Source organism: Mytilus edulis, chromosome 12 (genome assembly GCF_963676685.1).
Source record: "Mytilus edulis chromosome 12, xbMytEdul2.2, whole genome shotgun sequence".
Lineage (NCBI taxonomy): Eukaryota > Metazoa > Mollusca > Bivalvia > Mytilida > Mytilidae > Mytilus > Mytilus edulis.
The window spans coordinates 81,350,521-81,364,635 of NC_092355.1; the positions used below are offsets into that span (position 1 = coordinate 81,350,521).

General features: G+C 34.7%; 1 protein-coding gene across 2 annotated transcripts in view; it reads right to left on the bottom strand.

Annotated features, from left to right (window-relative positions):
* Nucleotides 1–528: 528 nt before the first annotated feature.
* Nucleotides 529–14,115, bottom strand: part of LOC139497251 (uncharacterized) — a 29,979-nt gene continuing 16,392 nt past the window's right edge. For both annotated transcript variants that reach the window (XM_071285400.1, XM_071285399.1), the window contains exons 5-6: nucleotides 9,458–11,602; nucleotides 529–2,951 (exon numbers count right to left, since the gene is read on the bottom strand). In XM_071285400.1, the coding sequence (XP_071141501.1) occupies nucleotides 1,540–2,951; nucleotides 9,458–11,602 (3,557 nt within the window). In that variant the 3' untranslated portion in view covers nucleotides 529–1,539. The remainder of the gene's footprint in view (nucleotides 2,952–9,457; nucleotides 11,603–14,115) is intronic.

Here is a 14,115-nt window from a genome sequence, read left to right on the forward strand (position 1 = left end):
TTCATTGATTTCTATTAACTTATACTCGAGTTATTGTGCGAAAACCAAGAACAATGCTTATTTGGGCCCTTTTTTGGTCCCTTTTTCCTAAACTGTTGGGACCAAAACTGACAAAATCAATCCTAACCTTCCTCTTATGGTCATAAACCTTGTATTCAAGTTTGATAGATTTCTATTGACTTAAACTAAAGTTAGAGGGCGAAAACTTAAAGTAGTCGGACCCCACAGACGACGACGACGTCAACGTGGTACCAATATACAACCAAAATTTTTTAATTTTTTGCGGTCGTATGAAAAAAAACAACGTGTGCCATGTTTCAAGTATTGCTACTGTAATCTACCTGGATGAGAAAATCCTTAGAATTTAGAATAATTCATTATTTTACAAATAGTATATTTATACGAACGACCCTATAATTGATATACATGTAAAAAAAATAGGGTGAGTTCAGCACTTAGGTATCTTTTAAGGGGACATCACACCTGTGTCTATGGTATTAGGCATTTTATCACAACTTGTAACAAATAAACAGTCTATGGTTTAATAAATAATGTTGAAGACAGTCGAGTTAAGTTGAGAATATGGTCGGGTAATTTAAAGAAATTCAAAACATTGCCAAGTAATTTTTTAAGACATTCAAATATGGTCTTGTAATTTGAAGACCATTGATATGGTCACATTTATAAATTTAATGTTTACAATAGTCATCAAGAATATGATGTAATACGCCAGATGCGAGTTTCGTCTACATAAGACTCATCAGTGACGCTCGAATCAGAATCGTTACAAAGCCAAACAAGTACAAACTTAGGAATTTGGGTCCTCTATGCTCTTCAACTCAGAACTTTATTTGGCCTTTTTAACTTGTTTGGATTTGAACGTCAAAAACGAGTCTTTGCAAACAAAACATGCGTCTGGCGTAAATACTAAATTATATTTATATCTGGAATTTATGATGAATTTTTTTTTACTGGAAGATATGTACTCAAGGACTGAAATGCATAATGTTACTGCTTCTGAATTTGCAGATGATTTGCTATTTCCTAGAGGAGTTTGGAGTTTAAACACAAAAACATTATTCTAGGTGAGCTTTCACTGTTCAGGTAGACATAGTAAAATGAATAACTATTACAATGTACATCGTTATCCTAGTAATATACTTATAGTATCTTAAATTGTGACAATAATCAATTAAAGGCCTTAAGATCAGATAAAACTAATAGTAGGTAGTCTGTATAGTCCCTTCATGAGATCAGATGAAACTAAAAGTAGGTATTCTGTATAGTCTCTTCACGAGATCAGATGAAACTAATAGTAGGTAGTCTATATAGTCTCTTCATGAGATCAGATGAAACTAATAGTAGGTATTCTGTATAGTCTCTTCACGAGATCAGATGAAACTAATAGTAGGTATTCTGTATAGTCTCTTCGTGAGATCAGATGAAACTAATAGTAGGTATTCTGTATAGTCTCTTCACGAGATCAGATGAAACTAATAGTAGGTAGTCTATATAGTCTCTTCATGAGATCAGATAAAACTAATAGTAGGTATTCTGTATAGTCTCTTCATGCACAAAATACAAACGAGATATATCAACGGTAGATTGACCACCTGCACCAAAATCATTTATGTCTACCTGTCTACCAAGATTGTGGTCAATCATACTTGCTGCTTGTCGGCACTCATTGCGATCAGTCAAATTAACGTCTTGTCTGCCAACATTTTGACCAGTCATACTGACTGTCTGTCTACCATCACTATTTCCTGATTTACTGACCGCATGCTTGCCTATATTATGACTTTTTAACATATGTCTAAGTAAGCTATGTCGGTGTTTAAAAGTATTCGAACAAATGTCACAGTGATGAGCATTATAATCTAAATGTGTTGTCCTGTGTTGTTGAAGACTTGCAGGCTGAGTAAATCCTTTACCACATACAGCACATAGATATGGCTTAAGCCCCGAGTGGATGAGCTTGTGGGTCTTCAGAGGTCCACTCTGGCTAAACCCTTTACCACATATGTCACATTTAAAAGGTTTTTCACCGGTATGTGATCGCATGTGAACATTTAATAACGAGGTAGTGGAAAAACCTTTGCCACAAAGTTCGCATAAGTGTGGTTTCTCTCCTGTGTGAGTTTTCGTGTGTATCAGCCAAGCACTTTTCCTATCAAACTCTCTATTACACACCTGACATTTGTGAGCTTTTCCCCCAGTATGCCCTCTCAAGTGTTTCTGTAGACGTTCCGGTCTGACTATTATACCACATATTTCACATGTTGTATTACCCGTGTGTACTCTATCCATGTGTCTTTTAATAGAACCTTTCTGTGAGAATTCTTGACCACACACTTCACACACAAACATTTTACCAACAACATGTGTAGTCATGTGATTTTTTAGAGTTACCTTTTGACGGAACACTTTGTTACACACTTCACATGTAAACTGTTTCTGAATCGAATGTTTTACATTGTGATGTCGAACCATGTATCTTTTCAATTTAAACGTCATACCACACAGGTCGCACACAAAGTTGTTTTCAGACGTGTGTGTTTTGACATGAGCTTGTAAATTTGACGATTCTCTAAACACCTTCCCACATATATCACATGTATGCGTTTCTATGACTCCATCCCCATGTGATTTTAGATGTCTTGTGAGGTTCTGCTTTTGACGAAATTCTTTACCACACACCTGACATTTGTACGGTTTATCATCACTGTGTAATTTCCTGTGGTTTTTCAGGTATCGTTTGTGGGGAAACCCTTTACCACACACATCACATGCATAGGTTTTAGTTGAATGTGTTTTTCTCTTGTGAACCCCTAAGTACTTATACGTAGAAAACACCTTTCTGCAGTCGCCTATATCACACATAAACCCATCTGTCGTGTCCTTCATTGTGTTTTCTGTAACACTATTCCCATCATTTTGTCCACCAGAGCCTGATAAGATAGGATAACACAAGTTACTAGTATTATTGATACAAAATGTAGAATTATACAACCGTATATGTGTCACCCGGTACTTTCATGAACAAAGTTGAAAAAAAACCATTTTTGTAATAATTTAGAAAAATGTGGTAGTGATTTATCGGATATCCATAAAAAGACATTGAATACGATATAAATAACAGCAAATAATTACAAAAATAAAATGGTAGCCGCACTAATGCAATAATTGGTTCAATTTAAAATGTAAGAGGAACTTTTTCACAAATAACCATTAATATCATCGAAGATATGCACGTGATTAGTCCACTAGACTGTCGGACATTAAATAGTCAACAAACAGTTGAGCGTCACTGATGAGTCTTATGTAGACGAAACGCGCGTCTGGCGTATGAAATTATAATCCTGGTACTTTTGATAACTATATCATTCGTCGCAACTCGGCCGATTCCGTACCCTCATCTAATCAGAGGATAGAAGAAGAGTAGCAGATTCTACCGAGGGTTGCCGAATGTAAACATATAGGCTTCACAAGTTTCACATTTGACAGCAAGGTATAAACTATTCTTGCCCTGCATACACAATATAATTAAGACAAGCAAAGGTTGTAGACATATTCTATAAAAAAAAAAACCTTAACAAATTCAATCCATCTATGACCAAGAGATTGCTAAACTCAGAGAATCAGATGCTAATGTTTGGGTTGCTCAGACCCAGGAAATAAAGCTGCCGCAATTCGAACATTTCACTCTGCCATGTCAATTCGAACATTTCACTCTGCCATGTCAATTCTCCCAATTAACAATGAGCAATAAAAGGTTGATTGCCCAAACAGAAAAATAAATGAACAAATTGCTTTTAAATCGTATTCAAATCTCTTTCAAATCGTGATTTTGCGATTTGTTAGTACCATTTGCTTGCGATTCTGTAAACAAATCATAAACAAATCAGAATTTTCCAAATTCCCTAAAACTGATTTCTTTGCGATTTCTTTCTATTGTATGATTTGTAAGCAATTTGTTTCAGTTTAGTGTGATTTCTTTATGATTTGTTTACTTAGAATATCGTATGACATGATTTGAAAGAGATTTGTTAACTTTGTAAGCTAGAATGGTGTGATTTCGTTATGATTTGTTAACTTAGAATATCATATGAAATGATTTGAAAATGACTTGTTAACTTAGAATATCATATGAATAATTTGAAAATGATTTGTTAACTTTGTTAACTATCATGGTGTGATTCATTGTTGATTTGCTACAATGAATAAAATGTTAATGCATTCCAATTTTCTTTGTTTATCTATCTCTTTAACTTCCGGTTGAGGTCAAATTCAAATTTCAAATACTGTTCTATGTTAACTGAACAAAGAAGGTTGCAAGATGAGGAGTTTTATTCAGTCTATGAAAGATGACGGTGGTAAGGAATCTCTATATTTATAATTTCACATATTCAACTAATACTATTCAAACGTTAACCATTAAAATTTAGAAACTGTGCATTTCAGTATCTCATTATAATCATAACAATTTTGTACTGTAAGGATTAATTTTCAAAATAAAAATGTGTAAAAGATGTGTAACCAGATTGAAACATTCAATTAAAGACTGGCTTCCAGAGCCAGCAGACATAATACACTGGCAAGTTCAATGTTTTAATTGTGCATGATATTTACTGACCAGGTCCCGGGCAAAATGGGCAAAGCTATATTACAATGTAGCAGATTTGGACCAAGACTAAGAGCAAATCACCTATTCGACATCATTCTACAAAGTACACGTGGTTGCCCATGTTTTTTCAAATTTCGTTATAGACTAATTCGGAAGAGAAGTAAGAGAAACTTACACAGAGTGAACTATTCGTCCCCACCGCAACCAAAGATAGTATTCCTTTTTACAATTAGAGGAGTAGTTATTTAAGGTAAAATGAAGACAATTGCGCTTCAAAGTTTAGTGGTTTCAGGGGCAGAACATATGTTTGATCTGGATGTGAATGATTTAATCTGTGAATTGTTGATTGATGTCAATTTATTTACGATTTGCTTATGATTTGCTTAAGGTAGGAATATATGATTTACTTCTGATTTGTTAAAGATTTGATAACAATTTGTTTATGATTTGCTTGAGGTAGGAATATGATTTACTTCTGATTTGTTAAAGATTTGATAACAATTTCTTTACAATTTCTTTACGATTTGAAAACAATTTGTTTGTGATTTGCTTGAAGTAGGAAAGCAATTACCTCTGATTTGTTAATGATTTCAAAACAATTTCTTGACAATTTGTTTATGATTTGCTTATGATTTGTAAGCAATTTGTTCGTGATTTGTTATTGTGATTTGTTAGCTCATTTGCATGTGAAATTTTATCACCTTCAAATCACAAAGAAATCATACGATTTGTTTATCATTTGTTACCATGATTTGTTCCTCAATTTTTTTTGTTTGGGTGAGGCAGACTTCTAGAGGAGAAACAACATTACACCACATTGGTCTTCATAGAGTCTAGATTGGGATATTGTAATTTCACACATCATCGCAATAATCCATGACTTTGTTGAGACCGCCAATTTTTCACAAGCGTTTGAAGTGCTACCCAAGAAATACACCAAGACCTATATTAAACAGTTCACACTAGTCGGAAATATCACATCCCCTCAATTCATTAACTTATCACGAACTCAGGCTTTTCTAAACTGGTTATATAGGCAGAATTTTGCTTTTCTTTCCTATAGAGCCACCCCCCCAAAAAAAAAACCCAAAAACAAACAAAACCCAATACTTCTCTACAAATGAAGAACAAGATTTCTTTTAATATTTACATCAAAAAATATAAAATAAAAACATGGGGTCACCAGCCTTTTTTTCTGTAAAAACAAAACGGAAAAAGTAAGCAAGTTTGAGATTAAAAGTTTTATGGAATAAATTCAAATGTCTTATATTAAGGCAGCAACCATTTGATTTTCTGGGGGGGCTATGGTTTTTTTTTCTGGACAAATTTTTTTTTTCGCCTGCAGCGAAAAACAATCTATTTTTTTCGCGACCAGTGGAAAACAATTTTTTTCTTTCAATTTTAGCATTACATATAGTGGCAGCTGAGGGTGAAACAAACAATTTTTTTTTCTCAGAATCAAAAACAAATTATTTTTTTCTCCAAAAACTGGAAACAAACTTTTTTTTCCAAAAAAAACCATAGCCCCCCCAGAAAATCAAATGGTTGCTGCCTAAAGAGTTACAACATGCCCAGAGAGAATGCTCAGAAATAATCCCCGATCCACCCTAAGTACAACGCTCACTTTTATAATATCCCCTTCAAGTTAAATACTTTACCGCAAACATCACATGTAGTTTTAAATTCCACTATGGTTTCTTTTTTCAAATATGATTTGAGACGGAACAGGTTAGAAATGTTGTCAAATTTGGGCATTGAAAAGATTTCTCGCCTGTGTTTCTTCTCATATGCGCATTCAAATAAGGAAGCTGAGAGAAAGCATGTTTAAGCATGCATCACATTTGTGAGGTTAATCTCTGAATGTTCATGGACTCCAACATAGGCGGATTCATCCATACTTTAATAAAAGTTAGAATGAAATTATTTTTTGCCTTTTAGACTTGTTGAAGACTTTCAGGGAAATATTAGTTATTACCCATTTTTTCATGTCATGTGATTCGATCTTATTGTGATGGTATTATGTTTGTTGTGTTGGAAACCTTGCATAGTTCTTTAGATTATAAAAGACAAACAAATATTTTGAAATAGAGTTACATAACCTTTAGCAAAAATAGTTTTATCAATAATTTTAGGTTATTTTGTTCTTTATCTACATAAAGCTCTTTTGATTTATAGAAATAATTTTTAAATCTAGACTTTAATTTCACATGACTACATGCATATCCTTAAGGGAATACGATACAGTTACATGGGATATAATGACGTTGCTAATGTAAATTGTTATTTTCGCGACGTCAAACTAAGACTATTCAGGAAATGATTCAGTTTTCGACTGATTTTATCATTCCAACTATTCTAACTTGAAAACCAGTTACTGAATATACTCGTAAAGATTATGTGTGCCAATTTTCATGAACACGTAAATAGTGCATTCAGGCGCGTAGCTGCCTTTACGCAAAAAATCATTTGCTTGCACATGTTTTTCACAAAAAAAAGAAAGAAAAAAAAAGCCTGAAATTGAATTTCAGATAGTCTTTAGTCTTTCCGGATTATCGTGTCTGGCGGTGTCTGTACTTGCAACTACAATCACGACACAAAGTTTAACCTCGGTAGAAATCAAAACAAGAGTGCACACACTGAAATGTCTCGCCTTCTTTACTAATCATTGATATTATGTTGATAGTCCTAAGTATAAAGCTTTATTACAACTGTCACATAAACTTAACAGAAACCAAGATAGCTAAACAAAGACCAATGAACCATGAAAATGAGGTTAAGGTCAAATGAACCATGCCAGGGAGACATGTACAGCTAACAATGCTTCCATACATTAAATATAGTTGACCTATTACTTATAGTTTAAGAAAAATAGACCAAACACAAAAACTTAACTATAACCACTGAACCATGAAAATGAGGTCAAGGTCAAATGACATCTGCCCGCTAGACATGTACACCTTACAATCATTCCATATAACAAATATAGTAGACCTATTGCATAAAGTATAAGAAAAACAGACCAAAACACAAAAACTTAACTATAACCACTGAACCATGAAAATGAGGTCAAGGTCAGATGACACCTGCCAGTTGGACATGTACACCTTACTGTCCTTCCATACACCAAATATACTAGCCCTATTGCTTATAGTATCTGAGATATGGACTTGACCACCAAAACTTGACCTTGTTCAATGATCCATGAAATGAGGTCGAGGTCAAGTGAAAACTGTCTGATGGGCATGAAGACCTTGCAAGGTACGCACATACCAAATATAGTTATCCTATTACTTATTTTAAGAGAGAATTCAACATTACAAAAAACTGAACTTTTTTTTCAAGTAGTCACTGAACCATGAAAATGAGGTCAAGGACATTGGACATGTGACTGACGGAAACTTCATAACATGAGGCATCTATATACAAAGTATGAAGCATCCAGGTCTTCCAGCTTCTAAAATATAAAACTTTTAAGAAGTGAGCTAACGCCGCCGCCGCCACTGCCGCCCGATCACTACCCCTATGTCGAGCTTTCTGCAACAAAAGTTGCAGGCTCGACAATAAAAATGAAGAAGCTAGATTTTTATTTTAGCAAGAAGGCAGCGGATAACGAAAGCCAAAACGTTTTATCTAATTCGCCCAGCAAAGATGTAAATAAGCCATGTACATCGTTTTCACAAGACGTTACTGCAAAGAAAATAACATTGTTTGACCCCCTTATCCTGATATGTCTAACCTAACAAATGATGGGTTTTCAAAACATGAAACAAAAGTCAACCTACTGCAGCAAGAATGGGAGCCAAAAAAAGATATATGGACTTTGGGTATTAACTAGTCTATACTTTAGTTTAAGTCTTACATGCAGTATTAACATTTAATTATTCAGGCTCAATAAAATCACCTTGAAAACATCTTAGATTTTTTTCCCTTACTTATAAGACAAGACTTTAAAGTAGCCGTTCGATTTCGTATTCCAATTGTCATTTCGTCCAAAAGACTATTGATTCACCTAGGGTATCTGTGTTACAAATGACCTTCTACTGTTGTCGTAGAAACCTCTCATTTGATTTTAAAATGACCCTCGTGAGAAACACCACCGGGTGTCTTGCAAGAAGCAGGACCTGCTTACCTTCGGAGCACCGGAGGTCGCCACATTTTTTTGGGATCCGTGTTTTTCATCTGTAGTTAGTTTTCAATGTTGAAAGTTTTTGCTTGTCATTTTGTGTCTTATCTGTTCCCGGGTTTCCAAATTACGAAACCCACTAGGATGTTACTAACGTTTCTTAAAATATGGTATAGTAAGAAACAGATAGGGTATTTATCATTTCATCATAAAATAGTCCAAAAAAAATTTCGCCATTGCTTTGCACGCCAATATATGCTTCCACTTTATTTAAACTCAGCTACGCCTCTGGCATTTTTTTTAAATTGGTAAATATACAGCAAAAAATTATGTTTTTTTTCTACAATCATGAACATCTGATAAATATGAGATATTTCTGAATAAAAATATGTATAAATTTTAAGAATACTTATAATATATAGAAATTACAATTTATTGAACAAAAACAATTTGTGTTTATTTTTTAAAACAAAAAAATTATGTCTTTCTTTCGAAAGGAAAAATACAGGCGCAAATTTGAATTTTTAGCAAATATACCCAATGTTGACCTCATTTTACTCAAAAAGAAGCACATGAAGGTATATTTTTTATTACATATTTGATTTAATCGGGTAAAAAATAGTCTTTTTGGAAATTTTATTCAAAATAAAAATACGGGTTCAAAACTCTTTCGTATGCCCTTAAACTACAAAAACAAGACTACTTACCCGATGCCTTTAAATCTGTACTTCTAGAAGTAAGGTGCTCCCTATCATCATCACCAATATCAACAATGGCCTTTACTGCTTCACTAGCTTCCTTGGACTCCATGTCCTTGTCTTGATCTGACAAGGATTGGTCGTCCATATCATGGTACGTCTCATCTGCCTCACAGGTTCCCATACGCTCCCCAGTCTGATCGACATCAATAAGGATATTGACTGCTTCGTGTGTTTCCATTGACTCCATATCTTCGTCTGACAATTCAGCAATATTTTCAACTGGCATAATTGACTCTTCTTTTCTATAAATTGAAGTTGGTGTTGACATATCATTAATAGTAAAGCTATCATTGGTATTACCATCTGTAGCAGGAATAGAGCTTTTTACACCTGATTGGCCTGACCTAGTTGCCATGGCAGTTGGAGCGTTGATGATATTGTCGGTACCAGGAATGGATTTTGTCCTACATGTTGAACTTGATCTGGTTGCCATAACAGTGTTATTCTGAGTAATCCCCTCCATATTGCTGCTGTTTGTAGCTTGGATGACGGTCTTTTTGATGCCTGGCTGACTTGACTGGGTGACAATCGGGGTATAAGTAAGAGTATACCCCTCCATAATGACGTTGTCTTCTTGAAGTACAGCGGTATGTGCTTCAGATCGTCTTGACCTTGTTCCAATGGCAGTTGGGGCTTTATCATGAGTATACTCCTCCATAATGCTGTAGTCGGTAAAGGGAAGGACAGAGATTTTCACTCGTCCTGATCGTGTCACCATTGCAGTTGGTCTTTTGTTGTCAATATATTTCTCCTTCCCTTTATTGTCAGTATTTACACTAAATGGAGTATATGTTGTAGAGTTTATAGTTTGTTTATATTTCTCCTTGATGTCACGCCTTATATTCATAGTCAACTCATTTACATTCAACTGTGTAGGTATGCTCAATGGATTTGTATTTGGGTTATAATTGTAATCATCAACAATCATGTTAGTGTCTTCAGACATATTTTCTCTCAATGAGGCTGATGCTTGCTTGTTTTCTAGGAGATTATCTATTTTCTTTATTTCACTGACTGTAGTTGGCAAAGCTTTATAATTAACATCTAACTGATTTGATAGAGAAGATGCAATAGAAGTTCCGCATGGTTGAATATCCCGGTATTTTCTTTTGACTTTATATATATGATTACCACCTTTAGTTTGAATAGTCCAAATATTTTCATTTAACAGGATTTGTGCAGTACTCGTGTTGTTAGTTTGACTATTCATTGTTTTGTCTTTTTTGCCAATGGGTTGTTTGTCTGTCTCATTCCTATCCGAGGTTGTTGATGCCGCTTTAACATTTTTAGGTGGATTATTTCTTGTTTTGTCTTTATTGCCAATGAGTTGTATATCAGACATGTTCCCCTTGAAGGGTGTTGATGCACCAGTTGATTTGAAACAACTTGTGTTCAGTATTTTCTTTGCATCAGTGTCTGTAGTTTTTGTAATTGGATTATTTACATCAACTGACATGACTGGTATTAAAACAAACTTCATAATATTAGTAGATTGAATATTTTCTGATGGTGGACACTTTTCTAAAACTACAGTGTCACCATGTGTTGTTTTACCATTCTGTTCACCTTGTAACACCACAGTTCCACTGTGTGCAGTTTCTACATTATGTTCACCTTCTAACACCACAATTTGACTGTGTGCAGTTTCTACATTATGTTCACCTTGTAACACCACAGTTCCACTGTGTGCAGTTTCCACATTATGTTCACCTTGTAATATCACAGTTCCACTGTGTGCAGTTTCCACATTCTGTTCAGTTTCTAACATCGCAGTTCCACTGTGTGCAGTTTCTACATTATGTTCAGTTTCTAACACATTAGTTTCACTGTTTGTAGTTTCTACATGTTTTGGAATTGATAACTCCTTAGTCTTTGGTGTTGGTGTGGTAGTGTCTATTTTAGTCAGGTCTTCTTCACTTAATACAGGCAAAGCTTTTCTAGACTTGGTCTGATTGGGCTTGGTCAAATTTGCAGGATAATCGGTAATGGCCATTTGAATGGTACCTGGAAGATTTGTTTTCTTCTGAAGTGCATCATCATGACCATGCTGGCTAATATGATTTGATTCAGAAACATAGCCACTGTTGATATCTGAATTAGAGAAAATATGATTTTTTTACATCTTTATACAAAATATAGATGCATGATATATATTCAGTTACTCTTGATCAAACTGTGTTAATCTTTTAAAACAAAGTGCTTGCAGTAATTGATAAATCCAAACCAAACAAAATTTCATGCATTATTTAGATTGGTTATCTGCATGAGATTTGTTTGAATAAGATCAACATGACCTTGGGCTGAGTTGACCTTAATTAATGTAATAACCAGATGCTCCATAGGGCACAGCTTTATACCACCACAGAGGTTGAACCAGTTTGGGCAAGTATGGACACAACATTCAAGTTTGATACAGCTCTAAATTTGGATTGTGATTGAATAACTGACATAGAATAGGTTTCTGTCACAGGATGAATGTGGTATAATGAACTTAAACAAATTATTTGCTTTTAACAAATACACTATGCTGTTGAATATTAATTCCCTCAAAAACAAATATTTGAGGAAAATTTTTATATTATTTTTTTTAAATCTGAAATGAGAAAAATTGTAACCCCCCAAACCACATTTTTTTTCACCTCCTCCTTTTATTATTCCAATACTAATCTTAATTCAATTTTTTTTCTGGAGTTTTTAACAATAACTACTTATTTAAATACATCATACAATATTAAAATATAGTATGACATACAGTCATGGTTAAAATAAATATTAATGAATAGTCACTTCTGAAAAAAATACAGCTAATCATCATCTCAAGACAAACATCATTTCTTAATACATTATTTTTTAAAAAGTGTAAGGGAGGTCATCAAACAAATAGATACATGTAACAGTATACTTAAAATTTGAATTGGATTCCCTCCCTTACACTGCTTTTAAATTGTCTAAATTGTCTTTTAACCAAAAAAAACCTATTTTTTCCACTTTTTGACCCTAATTGCTAAATGACTTAAGTCATAACCCCTCTTTGTAGTGTGAAAGCTTGTTGTATAATTTCAGAGAGATTAATACTCTTCAACACAAGTTATTAACTAAGCAAAAACATTTGTAAAACAAGTTATTATCTGGAAACTAAGAAAATTGCTAATTGTTGGTCCTTTAATGGTCCTCATTCCAGCATGAATGGGACAATAACTCCCATAATCAATCCCAGCCTTCCTTTTGTGATATAGAAATTTGTGGTACAATGTCAGAGAGATCTATACACTTACAACCAAGTTGTTGTCCAGAAACTACAAAAACGCTTGTTTTAGACCCTCTTTGGCCCTTAGTTCTCAAATGTTGACACCATAGACCCAAAAATGAACCCAAACATTTAAGTTTTGGTATTAAACAGTGAGGTACAATTTCAGAGCAATTAAAGTACTCATTCACAAGTTACAAACAATGTACTATCCTGAAAGTAGAAAAATGCTTGTTTTGGGCCCCTTGATCCCTTATTCCTAAACCGGTGGGACTATCATCCCAACCTTCCTTTTGTGGTATTGAACATTCTTGTTAAATTTCAAAGAGATCCATTCACGTAAACTTAAGTTATTGTCCGGAAACCAAATGTGTCTTCAGACGACTAAGACGATGATGACATCATACCATAATACGATCCTAAAAAATTTGTTTGCAGTTGTATAAAAACTACTGAACCAATGTCTTTTGTATCTAATTTCTGTAACATCGCCTTTAGTGGATGCAGAATCCACGGTCATCAAATTAAATTAATCATGACTGTACTGGATTGACAACAGCACTTAATGAAACTGCTTTAATTTATTGGAGGAAGGTACAGAACATTGACGTCATCAGGACAAGGTACATACAAATGAGAGCCCCTGAAGTACAGAGGGAAGGTACAGAACATTGACGTCATCAGGACAAGGTACATAGAAATGAAAGCCCCTGAAGTACAGAGGGAAGGTACAGAACATTGACGTCATCAGGACAAGGTACATAGAAATGAGAGCCCCTGAAGTACAGAGGGAAGGTACAGAACATTGACGTCATCAGGACAAGGTACATAGAAATGAGAGCCCTTGAAATACAGAGGGAAGGTACAAAACATTGATGTGATCAGGACAAGGTACATAGAAATGAGAGCCCCTGAAGTACAGAGGGAAGGTACAGAACATTGATGTGATCAGGACAAGGTACATAGAAATGAGAGCCCCTGAAGTACAGAGGGAAGGTACAGAACATTGACGTCATCAGGACAAGGTACATAGAAATGAGAGCCCCTGAAGAACAGAGGGAAGGTACAGAACATTGATGTGATCAGGACAAGGTACATAGAAATGAGAGCCCCTGAAGTACAGATGGAAGGTACAGAACATTGACGTCATCAGGACAAGGTACATAGAAATGAGAGCCCCTGAAGTACAGAGGGAAGGTACAGAACATTGACGTCATCAGGACAAGGTACATTGAAATGAGAGCCCCTGAAGTACAGAGGGAAGGTACAGAACATTGATGTGATCAGGACAAGGTACATAGAAATGAGAGCCCCTGAAGTACAGAGGGAAGGTACAGAACATTGATGTGATCAGGAC